The sequence below is a fragment of the Pundamilia nyererei genome, unplaced genomic scaffold (genome assembly GCF_000239375.1).
Source record: "Pundamilia nyererei isolate P.nyererei 1_Seehausen unplaced genomic scaffold, PunNye1.0 scaffold00190, whole genome shotgun sequence".
Lineage (NCBI taxonomy): Eukaryota > Metazoa > Chordata > Actinopteri > Cichliformes > Cichlidae > Pundamilia > Pundamilia nyererei.
In genome coordinates, this window is record NW_005187591.1 from 1 (window position 1) to 26201 (window position 26201).

General features: G+C 41.7%; 1 protein-coding gene across 5 annotated transcripts; it reads left to right on the plus strand.

Moving 5' to 3' along the window:
- Positions 1–354: 354 nt before the first annotated feature.
- On the plus strand, positions 355–26201 carry dcaf6 (ddb1 and cul4 associated factor 6). 5 transcript variants are annotated; one of them, XM_005747145.1, is made up of 21 exons: positions 355–764; positions 6498–6559; positions 8374–8466; positions 9869–10054; positions 10139–10252; positions 11424–11559; positions 13544–13755; positions 15010–15103; positions 16532–16651; positions 16793–17137; positions 17439–17645; positions 19234–19293; positions 21162–21345; positions 22000–22109; positions 22251–22542; positions 22702–22743; positions 24865–25003; positions 25153–25309; positions 25393–25481; positions 25559–25664; positions 25749–26201. In XM_005747145.1, exons 1-21 carry the CDS (start codon positions 668–670, stop codon positions 25805–25807), a joined length of 2904 nt encoding a protein of 967 aa, XP_005747202.1. In that variant the 5' UTR covers positions 355–667; the 3' UTR covers positions 25808–26201. The 5 variants fall into 5 exon arrangements, with proteins under 5 accessions (XP_005747202.1, XP_005747204.1, XP_005747203.1 ...); XM_005747147.1 differs by having other exon boundaries at positions 22714–22743; XM_005747146.1 differs by having other exon boundaries at positions 21165–21345.

Sequence of the window (26201 nt, forward strand, 5' to 3'; positions counted from 1 at the left end):
TTTTTTTTTGTTTTGCAGCGTTTTTCTTTTTGCAAGTGTTTTTCTTTTTGCAGCATTTTTCTTTTTGCAAGTGTTTTCTGAAGTTGCAGTCCGTTTGGCCTCTCAGGGCCACCGTAATTACATCCCTTTATACATACATATACAAAATGTCACTTATGTCAATACTGTTTTTAAAAATCGTTAAGACATTTATTCAATTCATAGCCACCGGTAATAACTGAATAAGAGACAAGCCTGAAGCTAACTTGGCCACTGACAGAAATACTAATAAAAACTGGATGCACCCGCACCGTCAGCTTTCAAGGCGCTAAAATCGAGCGCGCCTCCCCTCTGTGGCCAACCACGCAGTTTCTCGCGTTATTTGGACACAGCTGACCGCTTGAAGAAATAAACCAGGCTAGGCTAACAGGACAGATAGTTAGCAGCAGCACGGAGAACAGGAACACAGTCGGGCTTCAGCTCAGTGGGGAGGGGGGGGAACAGCGGAGACCGGACAGGAGCGACTCTTTCCCTTCCAGCAATGCGGACACTGAGTGTCTCCTCCAGCTAACGTCAACGGCGTCCCGACGGGCAGGGACTGCTCCGAGGCGACGGGAGATAAAAGGCGACATCAAAAAAGGGGAAGGGTTAGCTCTGTTTCAATGTTATTGTCAATTCAGAACCACATATGGTCACAATGTCCTGCACTGGCAACCTCGTTTGGGATGTAAACAAACGCCTAATTGGATACAGCGAGCCTAACGCCATCAGGACCAACTATTTAGGTAAGAACAAAGCAATGCCTCTTTACTGCTAACGCTGACATGTATGAAGAAACGTGTAGGAGCAGTGTGCATCTGCAGACTGTGTGTGTGTGCTGCAGAATCACAAGAAGTGACAGGAAGACTGTGTCCCAGTCCAAGACACTACCTGCTTAATAACAGACAGCTGCCGCTATCCGCGCTCCCCCGTCCCCCCCAACCTACACAGTGTAAACACAGCCTGCACCTTTTATTTATAGTGAAGGAGCTAAAACAGTACAAAGACGAGGTTCAGACTTGTGCTTAATTTGTAGCAGTGCGGGCCTGTTCATTACATCATACAGACATAATGTTACTTTTTCAAAGGAAATGCAGTGTAGATCTCATTTCAGTGCAATCGCAGGATTGTGCAATCATCTGTAGAAGGCACCCCCATATATAGTAGTCTGAAGTATATCCCTGTAATGGCACAAATAATGCAATAAAAGCAGGGTTCAATCATGTAATGCATTTATGAGAGGCTGGTGCATTAAAAATAAAAGCGCTCTGAGTTTGGCAGGAGTCTGTTTACAGTAGAAAGTGCTGACAGCATCAGGCTTTCTTTTCAAGACACTCACAGAAACCGATGTGTCATTACTGCTGCGTGAAAAGGCCACAAGGTGCTGAAAGTAGCACAACCAGCAGGGCCGGGAAGGATTAGAAGAGGAAATTAAAATGGTTTAGTTTGCAATTGTTTGACTATCAAAATAAATGAGCTAAGATGACATAATGATGATGATAATAATAATAATAATAATAATAATGATATTTTTATTCATCGTTACAGCCAAGAAATTCCCATGTTACAGCAGTCAAAACATTTAACACGCCACATAACCAGAGTTTACATTTGACAAAGGAAAATGACTCAGAAAGGTTAAATTGTACAAAAGAAAGGAACACAAGGAAAATAAGTCCAGCTAGTAAAGATGCTATAATAATAATAATATTACATCTAGGTAACAATTCAAATTGCCTATATTTACAACTTTCGAGCACTGATGCTTTTTACATTACGTGAGCATTTATCAGTAATACTACGTCCTTTGTGCGTTGTAGCATCATATCCAAACTGGAAGCAAGCTTAAAGGACCAAAAATGGTACAAAATGTATTAAATGAAAAATTACTTTATTAATATTTAAATAAAAATGACAGGTTTTATACAATAAAAGTAGCCACAAAATAAATTAATAAATGTGTGTGTGTGTGTGTGTGTGTGTGTGTATATATATATATATATGGTAAATATCTGGAAATGGTGAAGGCGAAAATATCTCACACTGAATGAAATGCAGCAACTTATTAAGGTTTTAATGCAATTGTAAGTAAAAGTAATAGGACTGCATAATTTCAGTCAATAAAATGTGTCGCAGCGCTGCACTGCGTTGATTATTTCTTACATCCTTGGTTCCTGCAGGCAGAAACAGCATTCCGGTTCTGCTCATCACTGATCTGCTAGGAAATGTAATCATTGAATTTTAAGGCTTTCCTCTTTGCTGCTGCATTAAATGCATTTAAACTTGGGGGGAAGATATTTTTCTATCATATATTTCAGTCTGTTTTTTTTTTTTTAAAGTCCTCTGGAAAAGACTTTAAAAAAATATAAATTTTAAAGTCCTGGTTGCTGAAAGTTGCTATATTGATAAATTATTCAGTCATAATTTGAATGTGTAAAGGTAGGTCTCTTTTTTCTTTTCTTTTCTTTTTTTTTTTTAAAGTGCAGATATAGTTATTTTCGAGTGTTGGTTGTGAGAGCACAGTGCAGGAGAACAGAGGATGTTGCCCGTGGTGCACTCGGAGAGATAAAACTGTCAGAAAGTCTGTACCTCACGGCTTTATAAGCCCATAGAGGTGGGGCAGGTGCCTCAGAGGTTTAGTCAGTCCTGTATTTAGCATGTCTGAGAGATAGTCAGAGCTGTTGTCGTGTAGAGGATACATGCTGTGATGTGTGGGTCACAGCTCCTGGAGGATAAATTTAGCTTAGAAGAAGCGTTAGAGGGGAACAAGTTGGGGGTTTATATTCAGCTGAAACTGAGAAACGTCCCGTGAGGTTTAAAGTCTTCTATATTGTAGGGTTTTCCTAGAACTGTGATAGGAAACGCCTAAGAGATGATTCATATAACTAGGAATTACTATTTTTACTCATCTTAAGTTACATCATGCTAAGTCATTTTATTTATAAGAAAATTTAAGATCAACAATTGTTGACAAAAGCTGTATAGGTAGAAGAACAAAATCGTTTAAAAAAAGAAATTACAAATAAATGATAAAGAAAACAAATAACAGGCAAACTTAGTGCATTTTAAAAGCCAACCACTCTTTTTCGAGTCTGAGTCTGCTTCATGACTTCTCTGAGTCTGGTTCATGAGGGCAGCAGCCATCCCTCTCCCTAGCCACCTGAGGGGGGGATACTGAGGCATTCAAAAAGTGAGGTTGTTCAGGCAGAGATATAATCTCTCCAGTGTGTACTTGGTCTTCCCTGGGTCCTCCTCCCAGTTGGAGGCAGAAACACCTCAACTAAGAGGTGCCAGGAGGCATCCCAGTCAGATGCCTACACTATCTCAACTGCCTCCTTTTAATGTGGAGGAGTAGCAGCTCCATTGTGAGTCTCTCCTTAATGACGAGTGCCTCATTCAGCTCTGAGGGAGGGTCCAGCCACCCTGCAAAGTAAGCTCATTTCCTCCAATTGCATCAGCAATCTCATTCTTTTGGTCGCTAGCCTCAGCTCATGGCTAAAGGTGAGGTTTGGGATGTTGATCGACCGATAAATCGGCAGCGTTGCTTTCACGCTCGGCTCTCTTTACACAGAGAGGCAGATTGGTACGATTCTGGTCCAGTCCATCTGCCAGTCTCCTGCTCCCTCCTTCCCTCACTCGTAAACAAACCCCAAATACTTGGACTCGTCCACTTGGTCCAACAAGTGGGCAATCCAGCTTTTTCTAACTGACAACCAAGGCCTCAGGTTTGGAGGTCCTCTTATAAAACCTTTATAAAACTTCAGTGGAAGCTGGCGGTCCAGGCTCGATGAAGCCACTTAGACCAATTTTTCTGAAAAAAAGCAGAGACAAGTTTGATTGCACTGTTTTTTGTGTGTGAACATTTTTAAACAGAATGTAAAAAGTCTTGCATTTGATTCTGTGAACTGATAGCGAATCTGAGTATTGTTGCAGATTTAGGCATGACTGTACTTAGTACATTACTCATCATTAATCCATTTATAGGTGACGTGACTGTGCTTGCGATTGGTGATATCAGAGAAGCTTTTGAAGTGAATCACTCCCAGACTATTTCTGCAACATTCATAACACCTGTTGAAGCAAGTTAAGGCTCTTGTTAGTATATAAGCCACCAGACTTTTGCAACAGCTCACTGAGTCATTTCATTATTACTAAAGTAGTTAAAATATAAAGGAAAACATAAGGAAAGCAGCTACTTTATTTTAAAATTAAATATTTCTGTTTTTCTTCCCTTAAAGGCTGTTTTCACACTGGAATAATGTTTTTATTTAATACAATAAATGCTTAATTGTGACAGCAAATTCTTCTGGATTAAAATAGTTCACCTTTATAAAAGAAAAATATTAGCACAAAGAAGTTTATTGACTACTGTTACATGGGGTTTTAGTTTTTGAGGTGACTAGTAGTTGGTCCAACCACACTGACTGACAAAGAAGAGTCCATAAAGTATGATCAGTTCTTATGGGAGCCTGTGCACTCACCCCATCAGGGATGTGAAGACATTGCTGCTCAGCGTCTTGTAGCAGATGCTGCCGTTTCTGCTCATCATTTGTGCAGTACTGCTATAATAATGATCAGTGGCCTGATTGCTGCTGCTGGATGAGGACATTAGCTTTGGCACAGTTTGCTTTTCCCTGTCAGGCTTCACCCTTTAAGTGACAGTTTGCAATGATGAAGGAATGTCTTGCTTTCTCTGGTAGTCCTTTGCTGACATTGACAGTGAAACACACCGCCCTGGCTCACATTGGATGTTAAGGAATTCACGATGTGTGTGTGATCGTAAAACAACCGCGTCAGCGTTGTTAATATCAAACATGTTATTCAGGTTTATCCGAAGCATCTCTTCCTTTTTTATCTGAGGCACAGGTTGGTTATTTCTTCCTTTCAGGATTGTCCTGATTGTGCTGGTTTCCTTCCAGGCCTCCCAGTAACATTTTCTTTTAGTCTGGACTCTCACTTTCTCCTAGATGTGATTACCGAGTTTGATTCAAACATGCAGATGCTTTTAACGGACTCCTTGCAGGTAGACTTCCTGTAGGCCCTACTACATGGTGAGCCATGTTGGTGTTTGTCAAAAAAAAATGAGAGTGACGAAGTTGTGAAACTCATAGAGGGGAAGTTGGGAACAGCAGATAAACTAACGGAAATTGGGCTCATAATAAATGAACGGCTTTTTGCCTTGTCACGGGTATTTTCCCATTTTCACTCAAATCCTTGGATGTATTGTTGTTGATTGTCTTTGAGTTGATCTTACCACCGTTATTGTGGATTTCCTCTGTGATTGTCTTGAAGTTTATTAGTGGAAACCCGGTTCCACCATTAGAGGTTGAGCCAATTTTTAAACGTTTCAACGGCACCCTTGAACGTCTTTCCTTCTTCCGTGTGTGTGACTTTTAATAGAAGTAGTTTGACATGTGTGGCTCATTCAGGGTGTGCGCTTATCGGCCTGAACCTGTTGATGGAGATGCTTGTGATGCATACCAGCTTTCTGTGCACAGTGTGATAAATGTTATTGGATCCAGGAGACTGCCAAATATAACCACCTTATCTGGATTTCTTATCTTTTTGTTGACGACATGCCTTAGATAGTGAGAAATCCAGCTGTGCTTGCACGCAGATGATCAGAAAAACAGAATTTTATAACTTATCCATCAGGACGACCATATTGCTGTTCGTCATGCGGTGATTGTAACTGAATGAAAAAACTGCAAAACTGATGACTTTAGAAAGTGAGACCCTGACCCTGAAGCTGTTTGTTAGAATAGCACATGCTTTGAAGAACACACATCCTGTTGCTACTTATCCAGAGGCCTGAATCTTCCTGTGATTTGCTAATCAGGTAATTACTTCAGTTTCCTTCCCCTTTGTGTGTTTGACTCTTTGATCTCTTTTTGTTTTACTGTGTCCTCTTTACCTCCCCTCCTGTAAAACCTTTCAAATGCCTCCGGGTCACTTACGTCTCTGTTCTTTGTGTTGGACTACCAATAAATATCATGTCAAGGTTTAAATTGCTTACTCCAAAACGGTGTTTTAATATCTGCTATTTGAATTGATTTCTCGTCCAGTTAAATGTCATTTTGTTGCTAAATTAATCAAACACCTGGGAAATCTTAGGTGTGTGTGTGTGTGTGTGTGTGTGTGTGTGTGTGTGTGTGTGTGTTTGCCCTGAGGTCACAATAGAAAGATGTTCACAAAAATAAGATAAAATATTAAGGGTTGACATTGTGAACTATGGAACCACTGTTCCTGCATTTCGAGTCTTATTGCAGAGCGGTTTTGTTTGTACTCGCCTCGTTTCTTCCTGTTGGTGCAAACAAGGCTTCCACTGCATGAATAATGGAACACAAGCTACAGAGCCACTGTTTAACGTGACATTTTATTCCTGTTGCACTTAAGTGAAGACTGGTAGATAAATGCGATTCAAATGAAAGTTTAAAGCCTGACAGCCTTCTCAAATCTACATGTTTCTGTTTTCACAGGTAGAAGAGAATTTGTCCAGAGGCTTAAACTCGAAGCAACACTGAACGTACACGATGGCTGCGTAAGTGCCCCACATTTTTATCCGTCTCTTCGTGTTTATTGGTTGAAGTCCTCTCCCTGCCAAACACGCCACGTCACTTTTTCTCAGCTTGCTGGTGGAGCCTTGAACAGATCAGATCAGGTCAGGTGGTTAATTCCTCTGAGAAACCTGAAGCTGACATAACAGTCACACGTCCTGTCACACTACAGGGCAGGACATCAGCCTGTCCAAGACACCACAACAAGCATTGCATGCATGCAGGTCTCAGGAGAGCTGCATTAAAGTGCAGCTCTTAGCCACAATGATTGAGATATTATTATTGCATTTTCTGAATATGTTAGTTTGCGTTTAGTTAAGTAGCTAAGAGCTTCTGTATTAACACGGTGTATGTTTTGTTTTTGTCTTGGACTCTACAAGACTTGTATGATTCATTTCAAAATAATCTTTATTTAGCTATACTTGGCCTTCAGCCATGTTCTGAAATGAGCCGTTTTAGCTCCTTTACTGATTGACTGTTTCTTATAAACAGATGACTTGAACAAGCAGGGGCTGTTGTGCTCATTGTCAGTCTATGAGGGATATCAGACATCCTGACATTAAAGCATCCAAGAGTGGAAAAAACAGTCTGAAACGCAGCATTCAGAGCAGCCTGAAACCCCAGTTGTAAGCTCATAGGGATTACTTGTATATACGCTGACCTCACTATTTAAGGCTTTGGCCATGGCCAATATGAACATCCACCTTTTTAACAATGTATATGTGACAGAAAACAATAAGTGTAACAGGTCCACTTTAAGTTATTAATCAGATAAAGACTTTCTATTTGCACCACCTAAAATGTGTCAATTTAGCAGATTTTAGCATCAGAAGAATAATATTAGTGAATATGAATTATTGTGAATACTTTGATTACTTTTTATTATAGAAATTTTAAGCTTGGAGTTACAGAAGTTTTTCAGTGGACACCGTGAGATACCTGACCTGTTCTGACTCTGCACTGTACCACATTACACGAGATGCTAACCCTAGCCTGTGTTTAAAAATGCCATCACAATAAATAAATAACACCATTTCCTGCCTCATCTGTCACCATCTGTTAATCTTTCATTAGGTGAGGAGGGGCCTCACCTACACTCCACCTCAAATCTAACTATAGATGATGTGCAGCGTCTCAGAAACCGAGTCAAACATGTTAAAAACCTGATTCAGACGTGAGGTCTGCATGTAGGAATACACGCAGTGTAATGTCTCAGCAGAGGCAGTCTGACACGATGAGGCGCTGACGGAGGCTGCAGGTGTTAATGAAATATTGATCCACAGAGTGACAGCAAACACTGACCTGATGCATCACTCTTCTTTTGCTGTTCCTTAGATCCACAGCTAACTCATTCTCTAGCCTTATGTTGGTGGTTATTTCAGTTGATCGAACTGTTAATGAACCTAATTTGAATTGGACGATGGCATCCATATTTTCTTACTGATTTGAAGCAAAGGCATTCAGGGATTTCCTTTGTTGCTGATGCTTAACAAGCACAGAAAAGACAATAATATAAATGTAATTGTGTGCAGGGACATGCCATTTCTTGTTATTCGCTTCTCTGATAGTAATTCACATTCGTCATGCAGAATCCTCTCTCACGTGTCCACATTTTGGGGCTGGACTGAATTACTTATTTATTTTTTAACTATTTGTTTTACATCAATCTCGTATTACATAAAATGAAGAAATTCAACAAGTCGTCACGTTTATGAAGCTGTAATGAATGGATGTCGGAATTTAACTTGCGTTTGTCAGTGTAAACACCATGTAAGCGCTCTCTCTGATCTCTCCTCAGGTCAACACTATATCGTGGAACGACACGGGCGAATACATCCTGTCAGGGTCGGACGATACCTTCCTGGTCATCACCAACCCTTACAACAAAAAGGTTGGATGAATGGATGAACACCAAACTGATCATTTTTAACTGTTATTCTTTGCATAAATGGTCAATTAGCCATAAAACAGGACAAAAAGCTTAAATTGGCAGAGCACAGTTGAGATACTAAACTAAAGGAATTATTTAATGGATGGATGTTCCACAACTGTTTTTGTGAGGGATGTCCACCCACTGAAGGTTTGTTTCGCTGGGACAAAAATATCCCACATTATTCTGAACCTTTTTTATCTGCCCACATTTTTCTGAAACAGAAATGTGGTGAATTGGAGGGTGGTGCTAGTCTTTAAAACTGGGATGCTGAGCAGGAATTTGTATGGTTTTTTTGTTTTGTTTTTTAATGTGACTGTTATCTAATATAGAGGTAGGAGATCTCCTGGTCTGTGTAGTTGTCTAGTTAGGTTAATCTAAATCAGGGGTGGACAATTCCAGGCCCGGAGGGCCGGTGTCCCTGCAGGTTTTAGATGTGTCCTTGAACCAACACAGCTTATTTAAATGGCTAAATTAGCTCCTCAACATGTCCTGAAGTTCTCCAGAGGCCTGGTAATGAACTAATCATGTGATTCAGGTGTGTTGACCCCAAGGTGAGATCTAAAACCTGCAGGACACCGGCCCTCGGGGCCTGGAATTGCCCACCCCTGATCTAAATTAAGCCGAGTCTCCAGTTTGAGTCTGTATTCATCATAAAACTCTAACTCTTAAACATTAAAATTACATAAGTGTCTAACAATCTATGAGAGTCTTGAGAGTGTTTTCATCTTTGTTATTACAACAGTGGTAAGAGAAGTTTCTGTGGTTCCCTTAGTTTCTCTTTCTTTGACATACTTTGACTTTCAAATGATGTCATATGAGGGAAAAGGAAAAAAAACAAAACAAAATGTCAAACGCCAAACCTAGCAGCAGTCGCTAATCCCAGTATGCCTTCTTGTCTTTGTGTAGTTCATGCTGGGCCTCTTTGCTGTGCAATAAAATAAAAAGCTACAAACAGCTGCCAATTGCATATAAAAATGGCTGTAATTGCTAAATGCAATAATTTTGTTAAACACCTTGAATTCAGTCACATCTTTATTTATTTGAACTTCCGCTGTGGCAGTGTGCAGAAACAAAACAGCAAAAATGGTATCTGTCCAAATACTTAGGGATATGACTTCAGCTTGGGTTTAGACAAAGATTGGAAACAGTCAGAAAAAGCATGGCATTGCTCCCAGAGACCACTTACCAGCAACTCTAAATACTACAAATGAACACATTAGTGTCTAAAATTATGTAAATGTGTGCAAAAATCCCCCAGGATGTCAACTTTTTATACTCTTTCATCTGCTGATTTGCTGCCTCTGGTCGAGCATCCACTCTGATGCAGCTGTCATCATACATTTCTTCTTCTCTGCTTCAGGTCAAGAAGTCAATACGTTCAGGTCATCGGGCAAACATCTTCAGTGCGAAGTTCATGCCCCACACCAACGATCAGGAAATTATCTCCTGCTCTGGAGACGGCATCATCTACTACACCCACACTGAGAAGAGTCCCGAGTACAACAGACAGTGTCAGTTCACCTGCCATTATGGAACCGCTTATGAGGTGCTGATTCACAGAAGCTGATGAAAAGGGTTTCTCTCTTACTCGTTACCCTCCTGTCTTCTAAGCTTCGCTTTGTTTCTTCAGATTATGACGGTACCGAACGACCCCTACACGTTCCTGTCCTGCGGGGAGGACGGCACGGTGCGATGGTTCGACCTTCGCATGAAAACTAGCTGCACTAAAGAAGACTGCAAAGATGTACGGGTGACATCTGTGATGTTTGTCTTTTTTCTGTCTGTGATTCATCACCAGTCAGGGTCAGGATCAATGTGTTTGTAGCTTTGGGGAGGGATCGATTGAAGAACCATCTTTTTGTTGTGAAACCCTGGCAGGTGCCCTTAAAACCAGATTAAAACAGAGAGGTGATCGAGGTGATCGACACTATCAGATCTATGGATTAATCTCCCTCTCTGTGTCTGCACAGCTTAGTTGATACAGTCTTTATTAAAAATGAATTTATTCTCTTTGGGTTTTGGCTCCAGTGTGACATTTTTTTTTTTTAAATGTTTATTTTTTTCTGGTTTTTAGTGTAGCTTTTCCTGGGGCTATATAAGTTTATATTGTACTGTTGTTTTCATTGAGCTATATAAATAATCTTTATATAGCCCATTTAAGGAACCTGACCTTGAGTTTTTCACAGTGTTTAGTGTATAAGAGTTTGGATATCTTTTTTTTTTCCTCTTCTCTTTCAAAAATGGCTCACTGGACTTTGTATTCATGCAGGACTGATAATGCAGTCCTGCATTATCAGTCCCCCCCCCCCTCCCTTTCTTACTTCACTGCTTTCTTCACAAACAGCTTTTGGTCTCTCCTCTAGGAAGCGGTTTCTTTGGCTTTAAACCAGCGTGCTTCAGTTGATGGATGAGTGTGTGTGTGTGTGTGTGTGTGTGTGAGAGAGAGAAACTGTGTCCTCCTAGATTATGTTGCATCTTCTTGTATTTCGTGCTCCAGATGAGAACCTGTTACCCTAAAACTGTCAGAAGAGTTTTACCAGCTGCTGTCACCGGCCCCTCTGCCTCCCCATCATCAGCCTGCAGTAGTCAGACCTGGTAGTGCAGTTGCTCCACTTTATTAGGTGCAACTACTTCAGAGTGATACAGCAGTTTGGGATTTGACATCAAATATCTTTAGTCTGACCAGTGATGTTAATGTGGTTTCATAAAGTCTCATAAAGCAACAGAAACACCTCTTGAGCTTCTACAACTGTACCTCTCAAAATGATTACAGTTGAATCAACACAGGATTTATTGCAGGCATCAGTTTTACATTAGTTTACATCATTTTTAAAAAAATATTATTCTCAATCAGTGATATCTGCCATTACTGAGCAGAAGTGACTTCCAGACCTCATTGCGCTCTTTCATTTCAGGACATCCTGATAAACTGCAGAAGAGCAGCGACCTCCATATCAATTTCTCCGCTGGTGCCGTACTACCTGGCCGTGGGCTGCTCCGACAGCTCAGTACGAATCTACGACAGACGCATGCTGGGCACAAGAGCGACGGGTAAGCAGCCCTGCACGGTGGACTTAGCCACTCTACACGTCACAAATTCGTTATCCTCGTGTTAATGTGTAGGTAACGCAGCCTGTTGTGGTGGAGAAACTAAACTTGCAATGTCCGTTTTTGCTTTGAATGTTTAACCAGTTTCTCGTTTACATGAAGGCAGCGGGGGGAGGATCTCCCTTTGAGTTTTTGGTCCCAGCCTGCTGTGCCTCGTCTCTTGTTGGACATTTCTATTTTTAGATACTTTCACGAGTATTTTTACTTCTTCCTGTGTGTTTTAAATCCTTCTGACAACTGCTTATAAAAGGTATTTATGGAGCGTTGTTCCTACACAGAATGCAAGTCAGTGTTTTTATTCAGAGACTTTTAAACAGACTGTTTAAACAGTAGGGTGTGAGGCATGCCAACAAGTTGGTTTTTTTATTAAACTTTATTCATAGTTTTTCTAAACAAAGCTAAACAAAACACTTAAATTCTCCCTGTCGCTTATCCCACTGAGATTACAAATATAATGGAGAAAGAAAAAGAATAACACTGATTTAATAAATCGATGTGGATATTAATGGGATAAACACAGTACATGTGTATGACGAAAAAAGTATGGACATTTCTCCTTAACTCAACAATAAGTTTGAGTATACCACAATTACACACACTAACAAGACCAGCAGTAGCTTCGTTATCATAGTGACCAGGTCGATAGATCCAGTTATTAAAAGATGGAGATTTGTCTGATTAATTATTGAATAAGTCTTCGGGCCATTTCTCGGCAGTGTTGCTACACTTCCACCAGGAGTTCAGTGTTTAGATAATGAGGGTGGATTATTACTCTGGATCCTACTGTACATTTTAGATGTGTTGCTCTTTGTGCCGGGGTCTAAATCTAGTATATCGCTAATAATATTATTGGCCAGCAAATATGGGAGAGTAAAATGTTTTAATAAGAAAAATTCATATTTATGAGCATCTGTAAAACTGTCATTTGAACTGTTATAACTTTTGTGTAATGCCTGAAATAACGAGTGTTCCTTAGAACCCAAATACATCCTTAAGAAAGTGAATAAATAAATACAGACCATTTTTGTGGCAAGTTTGAAAACAACGTCAGTTTGAGACAACGAGAAAAGACAACTGTTCACCACAGGAGAAACGAAGCATAGCTGATTGATGCAAACAGGTTTTCTAAACTGGGACCAGGTTTTTAAGGTGCGTTCTACAACAAGGTTAAGGATATGAAGTTGTTTTCCTTTGGCCTTTGTTGATCTCATTTAAAAAAACAAACAGTTACTGGATTGATATCCAATCCCCTGCTAGCGCAGACAGGACTTTGATTTTTTTCACCTCAGGCAGAAGTCCAGTCTATTAATTTGGCTGTTCGTGCTGCCCAATAGACTTGGGTACTTCTAGACACGGGGATGGCGTGGTAAACCTTTCATCTTGATTATATTCACTCCTCCAGTGACTAATGGGCAGTAAAGCTCAGCACGCCAGCTCTTGTTTTGTAACAGAGTTTTAAAATGATGTTTTTAGAATTCCTTTTAAAACACGTGAGTTTGATTCTCAAGTAGGTAAGTTGTGTGGCTTGAACGAAAGGGAAAGGATTAAAATCTGACCCAAATTCCAACTGACTGACAGGATGTGTATCTAATCACATCAGTAACCCTTTCCTCGGCTTTAAAGGCAGTGGCTATGGATTCTATAGAGGAATAGTGAAAGACGGCAACGCTGCCAAGTATCGCAATTGGTGTGCAGTAAAGCCAGTGGTGAAGACTAGATTGTTCTGACCCAGGTCAAAAATGTTGAACTAAACCAAACTGTTTTTCAGCACAGTAAATAGACATTTCCATTCAACACATTCAATTGCTTTTGACATATCATTTATATCAAACCCACCGAATCGTCTGGACCAAATCCACAAATATAATTAAGAATCTTGTTTACCGACTCATTGGCTAAGTTGCACACACTCTCTCATTTTTTTTAGGTAATTACATGGGCCGGGGAACCACGGGCATGTGTGTTCGGTTTGTTCCCGCTCACCTGGCCAACAAGTCGTGCAGAGTGACCTCTCTCTGCTACAGCGAGGACGGTCAGGAGGTGCTGGTCAGCTACTCCTCCGATTACATTTACCTGTTCAATCCCAAAGATGACCAGGCTCGAGAGCTCAAGGGCCCGTCGGAGGAGAGGAGAGAGGAGGTGAGATCCCAATGGGAACTTTTCTTCTGTCATTCTTTTCTCCCAAACTGTGTCTTTTAAAGGTTTATATCGGTTCAGACACTGTGCTGTCATTTAGACAGTTTTCCATTATTCCAAGTGTGTAATAATTGATCTACAAAATAAAAATCTGCCTTATCCGTCAGTCTAAGGCAAAATCCAAAAATATTTACCACTTTTTAAAAAATGGGTAAAATACCCAAAACAATCAAGAGTCTGTCTTTTCTTGTTGATCAGCTGACTGACTACTGGAGTGTAGATCTCAAGTTAACATGTACAGAGAAGGTTAATGGAGGCCTCACATGTTATGTCTCCTGTTAAGAGTGTTAACGGCCTTTTGACTCTATAGAAAATAAACATAATCACGTCTGGCTGAGCGGAGGTGTCCATGCGGCTGATCTTTGGGGGCGAATAGGACCGATTGTTGTAAACAGAACTGACCTTGTTGTTGCTCCTCTGGGCCCTGCAGACATCAGTGCTAAATCTGTGGTGGCTGATGCAGTGCAGGGAGGTGAGCAAATGACCCTGAGAAAAACAAACCCAATACAAAGAAGGAAGAAACGCACTGAGGATGGAAACAGCGTCATGAATTACTGCCTGATCTGTTTGGCTCTTAGTTATATTTCCTTTGTTAGTTTTGAGATTCAAACAACTGAACAATCAAGGAAACTGCGTGTTTACGCTCGGTGGTGGTCTTCACGTGTGTCCGAATGTGCTGGGTCACGGTGCCATGGCGAGTTCAGCTGTGTCTAGATGCAACCACCACACGCATTCCTTTCCAAATACAGCGAGCGACGCAGGCAGCGTTCCTCAAACCACCAAAATAGTTCGGGCTGATTTTGGGGCAGGCAAGGAGCAGTGTTCCTTACCCCCTCTGTTTTCCTCTACCTGCGACCTTGTTTGTTTAATCCTTTTATCTGATTTATTCAGCTGTCTTTCAGCTTCTGCTCCTTTTCACCACCTGTCCACACATTTCCTGACTGAAGCGGTGGATAGTCCCTGCTCTAAGAACCTCTTTTTCCTATTTCTGGCTCTCAGCCTGTTGCAGCCAGGGGGACTGGAAAGTGGCAGGCAACCTCAGTCATGCTGCCAGGAGGAGGGGGTGGGGTGGGGGGAACACTTTAAAGAGGACACTGATAGAGACGAGTAGTGTTTTGCTTTGGCAGCGCAGCTATTTTTGACCATGCCTTGACTGACAAACTGCTAATCTCTGTGAATGTGTGTGTGTTTCCACAGCTGAGGCAGCCTCCAGTGAAGCGCCTCCGTCTACGAGGTGACTGGTCTGACACTGGACCCCGAGCTCGCCCTGAGAGCGAGAGGGAGAGAGATGGTAAGATCACAGTATGTGCTCCTGCTCGTCTACAGCGACGGTCTCGTATGACAGGCCCGACCTCTGACAAACTCTGAGAAGACTCCAACCTGCAAAATATATTTTTATATACTGCTCAAAACATTAAGGGAACACTTGCATCACACATTGGATCTCTTAGGAACGAAATCCTCAAGTTGGAAATCTTGACTGCCATTCAGTGGTAAAAATCATCAACTCTTTGAGGACTGGGTTCAAAATCACACCAAAAAGTTAAAGTTGTTCAAGCGTTTCCTTCATTTTTAGCAATATATTTTCCCCATATTGATTTTGTAATCTTAGACGAAGAAGAAATCAGGCCATAAAACTGTCTCACCACCAACTCTGCAACTTATGAACATAACCAATAAAAAGAGAACCAACAGTGCAGTGATCCGTGGTAAATGCATTTAAATCCCAGCTCCCATCTTATTGAACACTCAGAGCACTTTCAGCACAAGCTACATTCACCTGGTAACGGGCACTTTCATGCAGCAATTTTTCTCTTTGATGCAGTGCTTTCTCTCTGGCGCAGACACTCCCACTGATAATACATCTGAGTTTTTAGGGTTCACTATCTCGTAGATCCAACCTGACCTCTGGACGTCCTGCTGTTCTTCCTGAGCTTCAGTTCTCTTGATGCATCCATCAAGTTTACCCTTTAAACTGAACTGGAGCTCAGAGTATGTAAACCCGATTTAAAGTGTTTCCTTTAAAGTTGATATAGTTGATGAAGAGTGGCCCAAACTAGACACAATAAGAGTGAACAAACATCCAACTAAAATAATGGTTGGGTTGAAAAATGGTTAAAAAAAAGCTCTGGGGCAATAGTAACAGCTTATATTTCACATATTCAGGTGAAAATGTGTGTAAAAAGCTGAACTTCTTTATAGTGTATCAAAGTTTGCTTGGGTCAGAGAGAGTAGAAACCTCACTTTGAGGCAAACGACTTGGAGCGGTCTCCTGCCACAGGGTTTTTTCCACCATAGATGAACGTAGTTTAAGTTGTTTAATCTATTTTGTTACTGTGGTTTATTTTGTTCAGAAATAAAATTTTTAAAAAAATCAGTCAAATGGAGGAAAAACTCATCTTCGGGTTTCAGAGTGCTTTACTTTGTTCACAAGTTGGGTTTTTTTCTTTTCTAGTTGGATTTCTTGTTTGTCATTTTTTGGGGATAAATTTTCCCTAAATTCTCATATATTAAATTAATAATTTGTGTAATGAGTCATCCTTGTGCAGGTCTTAATGAGCCTCTGCTTGCATATGATCAGTTATGATAAGCAGTTTCTTTTGAGTACAAATACTCCAATTTTATTTTTTTTTTTGTCATTTCTATAAATATGGACTGTGTCAAAATGAAAAGCTTGACAGGATCTAAAGACGTTTTCCCTTTTTTTTTTTTGTTCCAGGGGAGCAGAGTCCGAACGTGTCTCTGATGCAGAGGATGTCGGACATGCTGTCCCGGTGGTTTGAGGAGGCCAGTGAAGCCCAGAGTAGCAGAGGAACCCGACCTCAAACACGGCCCCGAGGTGAGGCTTCAATACTCCGGCCTTCAAACGGGCCGGAGTAACTTCAGTAAGACTGACTGTTAAGAATCTTTCTGTGATAATAAACCGTAAACTAGCCAAAATCTAAAATCATTGCTTGATTTATTTATTTTTTGTCTTCAGGTACAGCTCTTCGTCCCGAGGGGACGTTGAATGCTCCAGCTGCCGCAACAGGCGACTCTAGTCAGGAGTCCAGCGCCCCCGAGAGGCCTGTGGGGACGGACTCCCCAGAGGTACCTGCCAGTCCCGCAGCGGCCACCACTGCGCCCATGCCTAAATCCACCTCCTCTTCCTCCTCAGGGTCATCATCAACAGTCACAGCACCTCCTCCTTCCAGCTCATCATCAGTGGAGACCTCGGCCACTTCTTCCTCCCCTCTCACGTCGTCCCCCGACTCAGAGCAGCGGAGTCAGGGTGACACAACTGGGACCCCGACGGCCACGCCCACCTCTGAGCCCGCACTCTCAGGTAAGAAACCAGGACCGCACTCACTGTTCACATGTAAGCCTTCAGTCCAATGAGGAGGGTTAACTGCTCGGTGTGTGTGTGTCCGCGTGTGTGTATGTGTGGGTGTGTGTTCATTGGAGCCACTCCACTCAAGCAGCAGCCTCACTTCACTTTATTTTCCTTCAGCATCCTGTTGTCCTCCTCCTCCTGCTTGTTTATTTCATTTTTGCCCGATTCTCTGTGCCGAATCTTCTCCTCACATCCTCCGTCAGTCTTCTAATCGTGCATCCACTCTTCCTCTCTTCCTCTGCCCCTTTGTCAGAGTATGGTCCTCATCGGCTGCCCATAAGTTTAGTGTGTAGGCGTTTGCAGAGGTTGCTCCGGCTGGCTGACCCACCTGGACGGGGTCGGCGAGCGGCCCCTTCTCCGTCTTCTTCTTCACCTCCTTCTTCCTCTGCAGCCCCTGAGAGACAGTCGCAAAGAGCTGCTACCTCTGCCGCTGCTGCTCCTGAGAACCAACCCTGTACAGGTTACCCACCCCTCCGAGCTCATCAACCCTGCAGCAATCCCTCCATAAGGGCTGCTCCCCTGCCATTAACCCGTCCCCGCCTTCTAAGCAAAGACAGCCATGTCTGTTGTAGAGAGGCTCCAGAAAGACCCAGTCTTGCTGTTACTGACCACTAACCACACACTGATCTTCCCCGCTCTCTTATTATTCACCCCTTACTTCCTCTAAACTCCAGAGTCCAGTGTGTCGCCTCTCCACTGTTTGCTCAGCCCTTAACTCACTAATGCTCTCACTCCATCTTTCCACTTGTTGCTTGAGTTTTCACCTGCAAACTCTCCTGCCGGAGTGGCACCAGACGGTATGAAGCTTTGCTTTGGCCTCATGGCTCATGTGGTTGTTCAACCATGTTTGATGATATAACTTGCCTTTTTTTTTGTTTTGTTTGTTTTCTTCGATGTCATTGGATAGGTCACATTACTGGCTTCACCTACTGCTGATGTTAAAATTAAGGTTATTTCCATCAGTTAGTGTTGCCCGTTTTGTAAATGTGTCTCGATACTCAAAAGCCGGTGGACAAACAGAAAAAATAAACAGACATAAGTGATTTTACTTGCTTGAGTTGAACTAAAATGCTTGAAACAAAAAAAAATAATAAAAACATTTTTTTGAAATGCTGGAGTGAAAATAAGCAAAAAAGCATCCACTTTGGAATCCACAGACTGACTCTGAAGGAGCTTCGGAAAGACCGCAAAACTATTGCTCGGTTTTCCTATTTGTAACATTTCAACAGATTTTATTTATTTATTTTTTGTCTGTGCACGAGCGCAAAGCAATAAAGTAAAACCCTCGAATCAAATAATGATTATGTAATATATGTTTATTAATAAGTTATTTTTTAAGTTTGTTCTGCTTCAGTTTTAATGTGACAGCATTTAGTTAACCCGAAGAGCTTCTCTCACTTTCAGCTTTTTTCTCTAAAAATGTAGGTACAACTTTAATATTAAAGATATAAACCGATTTTTAAACACACAACAAAACTGGCTTTACATAATGAGGCATCTGTTATGAAAGCTTTTATTGAACACGTCATTGTGCAGTTCAGTAGACACAATATTTAAATTGCTTCTTCTCACTTAATTGGCTTTAGTTGGTCACAGATATCTTGGAGAAGTGTGTTGTGTAGCCAGCAGCCAAACAGATGTTATTGGGTTTTTTTCTTTTGTTGTTGTTGTTGTTGTTTTGTTGTGGCAAGCCCAAGTAAGCACTTCTTGATGGTTGGGATTTCCGGGTTCTACATAACACAGCAGATATAAAACATTTCTTTGCACATCTGTAAAAAGCATGCATGAAAATCATGTTCTTGTTTCCGTTCAGACTTACTAATCGCTGATTCTCACTGAGCTTCCCCAACACTCTGTAAACCGATCACAGCTGTTATCAGATGAAGGAGCTTTTTTATTTTTGGCTGATGTGAAAGCTCTTTCTGCTTGGCCTTGGATTTATTTATTTATTCATTTATTTTAAACATGATTTAGAAGTTTTTAACCCGTGTGAGCCCTCACGTTTGACCTCTTTGTTCAATGTTTAGTTGGTCTCATTTGTGTTCCAGATTCCCCCTCGTCTGTGGTAAACAAACAGCTGGGATCCATGACTCTTGATGAACAGCAGGGTGCGTCTTTCCCTTCCCCAACCCCATTCCCTGACCCTCACCCTGCCACTCGCTTTGTCTTCTCCACCTTCTGTCTTAACCACTTTCCCTCATCCTGTCTCACTCCACTGTTTGTCCTCCATCGATTTCATGTTTTTGTTTTCTCTGTATCCACTGCTTTACTGTTCAATATTCTACTGTCCAGATGTGGATGTGTCTGACTGTTACTGTTGCTCTGGCCAAAGGATTTAATACAATTGTTTAAGAAGTTAGAGCTTTGAGTAATGTAATAAACAATATCTCCAAAATTAGTTCAAATGGATGACAAAGAAAAGCACTACTCAGACATATACATTTCAGTGCTCTCTGCTGAACCATCTGTGCAATATTTAGCTTTTTCTAAAATGCCCTACTACACCTGACATTTCTCCTTTGCAATGATTAGCATTGGTAGTCAGATTTAATGTGGCTTCATCTTTAACTGTTCAGTTTTATTTGTATAGTGCCAAAGCAAAACAATGGCCTTTCTAAGGCACATATGTTGTTACATAAACACTTCACAAGAACCCTGAAAAGCCCCAATGGTTCACTCTTGATTTCTCTTGATCAGAGTGGACCATCTACACAGCTTTGTTTAATTTAAAAATAATGTCATATTCAGTTTAATTTAAACGTTTTACTGTGTTGTAATTTAAAGAGGATAATTAAAAGTGGATGATGCTCATCTTAAGCATGATCAGAGATTTGGATATTGAGCTATCTTAGTAATTCTAGGCTTTAGAATATGCAGGTATACCTGTGATCAGTGCTCTAAGGTTCAACAACTTGCACAGTAGTAAAGTCCCCTTTTGGTATCGCTGATGGTTGATAAAATCCTCACTGCGCACCACATAATGCACAATGTGCCAAAAAAAAGGGGGGTCAGAAAAATCTTTTTGTCTCATTTCGTGATGGTGGACCAGTGTAACTATTACACTTACACACTACTTGACTTCTAAGAAGCCAGGCATAAGCCTATGTGCATGCCCAGACACGCCTGTGCTGCAGATGTTTATGTGTGCAGATGCAACTAGGAAAATGGAGCGAGGCACATTCACTTTAATATGACTCTCATAATAATGATAAGTTAATGGATCACTGGGGAAATTACAGAAAATGATTGCTTTGATTGGAGCTATCACTGCTCACGATCGCCGACATCATCCTCCATCGGCACACTCCCAAGCTCCACCCACCTCCTTCTGGTTGCTAGGGGCAGCCAATCAGTTACTACTAATAAATAACTTTTCTAACTACTCTAGGACAAAGGTCTGAGTCCAGAGGTATTTATAATACTTTTTATATACAACACCAACAGTATAATATCAAGCTACTTTGTGTGTACTGTATAGCTTTATATATGAAGCACTACATCTGTGATTATTTACAGTGCATACTGACAGAGATATAGCATGTAGCATCTTAGCAACAAGTCCCTCTTTGTCCTCCAGCTCAAATTTTCATCTTCCCTGGAAACCTGTTCCTTTTCTTCAGTGTAGCTAGCAGCTAACGGGTGTAATGACCCTTTAGGGCCTTTGACATGTGTGTGTTTGTGTGCGTCTTGTGTCTTGCTGTTGTGGCTGTCTGTCAATACGTGTCTTTTACGACGTGTCCTTTGTGGTTTTGTCTAACGTTTGCTGCATGTTCCCATTTCTGTTTAATGTTGTTTATCAGAGGGAATGGATGCAACACAGAGTTGCATATTTGTGGTGTGTTTTTAAATGACCAACTGCACACTGCAAACGACAGGAAGAGTTACTTTTGATCAGAGTTTTAGTCTGTACAGCCAGTGCGTCTCAGTAAGCCCCCCTTGCTTGTTTTGCCTGTGTGTATTCTTCTTCCTCTCTCAGTAGCAGCCGAAGCTACAGCTTCACCTGCTGATGAATCTGCTGCTGCACCAGCCAGCAGCATCCCATCCATCTCCACCTCCACTTCCACCAGTCGACCCAGTGCAGCAGAGCCTGTCCTCAGCCTGCACTACAGCTCAGAGGGAACCACCACCAGCACTATCAAACTGGACTTCACTGATGAGTGGTGAGTGATGGCCAGTGGGTGTCAGCTTTTTAGGTTGAATGTGACATTATACTTGGATTAACTTTATAATCTCATATTTATAATGCTCATATCTCCTCCTCTGTATACCTGTATGTCAATACAATAAATGACAATAAAATTTAATTTGGCTCATGTTGACCTTCAGATAAATAAGGTTGACATGATCATTTAAATCTTCATACGGTGCTTTGTATACGTTTGTATGTGTTGACAACACACACCACACTTGTGAGAGCCATAGTTTTTAAGTTATCAGGCTTTTTGTCAATTTTTTTGACAAATAAATCAATAAGTTGACAGTGAAGACGTTGGTGGATGTAAGCCAAACTTTAATGGAGAGTTAACATGAACCCACCTTACACCCTGACAGAGTTTTATCAGAATTCATTCAGAACTTTTCGAGCTGTCTTGTTTACAGACAGAATGAAAAGCAAAGGTCTCCAGTGCAACTTCACTCATTCCATTCAAATTCAGGTAACTCAATAGGAGTTACCTTCTTATAGTCGGGGCAACTGCATGATACTTGTGTCTTCCCATATTTATTTATTTTTTTCCCCCCCAGATAAATATGAGTAATTTTCAGGAAAAAACACCCCAAAAGGACTGATGGTAACTCTTGTTCTTTCACTACAGGAGCAGCAGCACGTCCAGTTCGATGGGCAGTGGAGGCCCCAAAACATCAGAAGCTGCAGCTGTACAGAGCAGAGAGAGTCTGTCGACAGAGAGCTCGGTATCAGAGCAGGGTGAGTCGTCTCCTACAGCATCATGAAAACGCCTCTATCTCAAACATTGTCTGATCTAGAACAATAAACATGACACAATGAATGGCTTTCTGTATTCCAATCCTGATTGCGATGATATGAGTTTGCTGGCTTCCTCCGTAGAACCAGCATGTGATGCCTCCTGCTCCAGTGCCCCCAGCAGCTCAGCAGCTCAGGTTCCAGCAGAGGGCTCCTCTGAAGGAGACAGCATGGCGTCTTCGCCGCAGGAGAGGAGTCAGCCGGAAGGTACAGAGGACAGGTCAGGGGGCTGTCGGCGAGCAGAGCCCTCTACAGAGGAGGGGCAGGAGGGCGTGGAGGGCCAGAGTCAGCCCGCACGCGGCAACCAGGACTCTGATGACAGTGATGATGATCCTATTCTTATCCCCCCCTCAAGGTTCAGAGGACAGGGGCAGAGGTGTGTTTGAGAGCATAATGTTTCTTACTACAAGTAAGAAAAACTCTGTTTGAATGCAGGTGATCATTTCGCATTCCTTAGTTCAGTTAAAAAGGGGGTGGGTGTGCCGATTTTAGAATTTGTGATGCTTTGCTGTTGACTGTTTTACTACAAATATAGATTTAATTCCAGAGGATCTGCAGTAGGAGATAGGATGATCAGGTAATCTGTTTGCATTGGAAAGTGAACGCATCTAATGCATCAGGAGTGTGACATGCTGCGGAGCATTTAAAATTAAGAGCACAACGTGATGTGCAGTAATCGGATAACTTCTTTTCTTTTGTCTTGGTTTGACGGTTTCTCTCACAGTGCACTAATAACACACACAGCTGACTGTAGAGGCATGCGAGTACTGACTCCACAAATGGTGTGAACAGAAGCATCACAGCTGCATTTTGTGTAGAACAGATGGAGAAGAAATGAGTGTCATGCATGAAATCCTTGCAGAAAGGAGCCAAACGAATATAAAACGGACACATTTACACACAGCGAGGTCAAAGGTTTAAACAAAAGTGGCATTTTCATAAATTTCACGCCGTATGCCATCTCAGTAGATTTGAAATGAAAGTGGCAGCTCATGAGCACTTTTGGCTTTAATTTGAGGGGATTGAAAAAAATTATTTAACCGTTTTAGGACTCAAATGTAGTTGAACATGTAACTAAATAACCTGTCCGCAAATGATTTTTTTTAAAGATAAAACACATTTGATTTAATTCGACCTTTATGGTGCCTTTTGCAGAATATTCAACTCTTTACCTTTGGAAACTTGATCAAAGTAGATTTCCTCCCCCTGGTGGCTCATCCTGATTATGAGCACAAAGCTGTCGAGCTGACTGACAGCCTCTGACTGTCGATTCACTAAGAACTTCCTTTCTCTACTAGGAGATTTGGATGTATGCAGACTATTAATGTCTGACTACCTTGCTACCTCTGTGCAGACCTCCCCATGTGGGGTGGCTGTGGCTCAGGTGGTAGAGCAGATCAGCTACTGACTGGAAGGTTGGTTCGATCTTTGGCTTCCCCAGTCTGCATGCCAAGTATCCTTGGGCATGCGGCCCAAGTTGCTCTCCGATGCGTCCATCTGTGTGTGAATGCTTAGATTGCACTTAAGTACAGAAGGGAAGTGCTTGTATGAGTGGGTGTGAATGGGTGAATGAGGCATGTTGTAAAAAGCGCTTTGAGTACTTCCAGGAGAGTAGAAAAACGCTACATAAGAATCAGTCCATTTATCATTTACCCATCACCTCCCTGTTACACCCCCTACCTGACGCAAGCCACTAGTTCCAGAAGAGCTTCTGTCTGTAGTGAAGAAATTAATAATGAAATGAGATTGTGTGGTTATGTAACGTGGTCTTCCTTGCAAAACAAATTTGCAAGGAGGCAGAAGAAGAGATGGGAGAGCGTCTGAGAGCTGGGATTGATGGAGGAAGCCAGTTGCTGTCTCTGCAGTCGTGTTCCATGACTACTGGATACGTGAAGGAGACCATGAAGACGTGATCTTTACTGCATGTGGCTGAGAGTTCTTCACTCGACCAGACGTTCTGGTGGTGGAGTTCTTCATCCTGTAATCATCCAGGCTGTTTATTAGGCCACTCGTAGTGTCACAGCCTAATGGTGGCCTGTTTTCCTTTCATTTAGAGCTTCTTTGAGCCCGTGTTGTGGTTTTACTGCAACAGCTCCCAAATGCAAATGCCAAGAATGGAATCCCCTCTAGACTATTTATTTATTTGTTAAATTCAAGTAGTAATAACATATTTTTTCTATGCCAATTGAGTGAATTATTTAGTTGACAACCCCAAAATTAGGCAGTGTGCATAAGTCCATAAATGCTAACCCATTACCTTCCTCAAATTAAAGTTGAAAGGCTACACTTTATGTCTTTCTTGCCCCCTCTCTCTCTTTTATTTTTCAGATCTATTCTGGTGGCTTGTCTGGTCAAAATTATGAAAATTGTATCATTAAAACATTTCTGGATTTAGCTTTGTGTACAATACTGTTACAGTGTATATCTGGTTGAAGTCACTCTAAGGTTGAGAAGAACAAACTTTTATTGGCTTGAGTCGGTTATGATGGATCAGGCAGGTGCTTTCGCTTGCAAGTGGCTGCTTTCTCGCTTGGAGCTTGTTTGTTACAATCTTGTTAATGGTTTAAAAAAAAATATCCGTGTAGCTTAGGTCTGAAGCATGAGACTTGAGGCAGCACTGACAGCATGGGTTTGTTTGCTTTCAGGCACGTGTATGAGTCTGGGGTTTCTTTCTTCTTTTTTGTTTTGTTTTTCTTAGACAATCAGCAGCAGCTCGTATTCAGGAGCTGTTCCGCAGGAGGAAAGAAAGGAGGGAGATGGAGGAGAGCGAGACTCAGAATATCAGGAGACCTTCAGTCAAAATGGTCTACAAAGGCCACCGCAACTCCAGGACAATGGTATACCTCGGGCCACGCGTGTTGTATTAGTCTGAACTCATATTAATCCATTGGCTCTGATATCAGTGTTTTAACTGTTGTCATCAGACTGTGAAATTTGAAGAGTACAGTTTCCAAAATACTCAATGTTCCCTTTTAACTGTGTGTAGATAAAGGAGTCGTGTTTCTGGGGCAACAACTTTGTGATGAGTGGTTCAGACTGCGGCCACATCTTCATTTGGGACAGACACACCGCAGAGCACCTCATGCTACTTGAAGCCGACAACCACGTGGTCAACTGCCTGCAGCCGCACCCTTACGACCCCAGTGAGTCCCGCGGATGTCCCGCCTGAACCCGGACGATGTTTCTTCACTTGTTGACATTGCTCTCATTTCCTGCTTTGTTTCAGTTCTGGCTTCTTCAGGGATAGATTATGATATCAAGATTTGGTCGCCACTGGAAGCATCGCCGTCTTTCAACAGAGTCCTCGCTGAGGAGGTAGAGTCAACCCACAGAAAAGAAAAGAAAAAAAACCAAACCCACCGTAAAACCTTTCTTCTTCTCTTCTCGTCAAGGTCATCACTCGGAATGAGCTGATGTTGGAGGAAACGAGAAACACGATCACAGTCCCGGCCTCTTTCATGCTTCGAATGTTGGCCTCCCTCAATCACATCAGATCAGGTACACACACACACGCATGTAGCACGCTGTTTTTGTTAGACCAATCTCAGCCTCTCTTTAATATTTGCCTCTTCCTCTTTGCAGATCGAGTAGAAGGCGATCGCTCCGAAGGCTCAGGCCAGGAAAACGAGGACGAGCAGTAGCCAGCTGGAATTTTATTTTAAAATAAACACTATTTCTTCTTGCTGTATAGCACTTGAAAAATACCCGAGATTTGTACAAGTATAGTGTAGAAAAACTTCCTTTTGAAAATTAGTGTAATTTCTAGCCCCTTGTGTTTTTTAAGAAGACTTTCTTACTGATGTGTCTGTATGAGGATAAACTATATTTGTGTGAATGTAAAGGCAAGGACGTCAAAATATAAGTGTGAGGAAAAGTGGTGGCTGGTGTGAAAGTTTAAGTGCAATATTATTTTGTTAGGAGAAGGTGAGCTTTGATCAGTGTTAACGTTTGACGTTTTTGAAACTGTAGCACAGCTGAGAAATGTTGATGTGCTGCTCCGGCAGTTACGCATGTGAATACAGACATAAAGTAAAA

Excerpts from the sequence above, each read along its gene's own strand:
- dcaf6 (XM_005747145.1), top strand. The coding sequence starts at position 668 with ATGGTCACAATGTCCTGCACTGGCAACCTCGTTTGGGATGTAAACAAA. Across the intron at positions 11,560-13,543 it reads GCTGGGCACAAGAGCGACGG|GTAATTACATGGGCCGGGGA; the intron begins GTAAGCAGCCCT and ends CATTTTTTTTAG. Across the intron at positions 16,652-16,792 it reads ACCTCAAACACGGCCCCGAG|GTACAGCTCTTCGTCCCGAG; the intron begins GTGAGGCTTCAA and ends TTTTGTCTTCAG.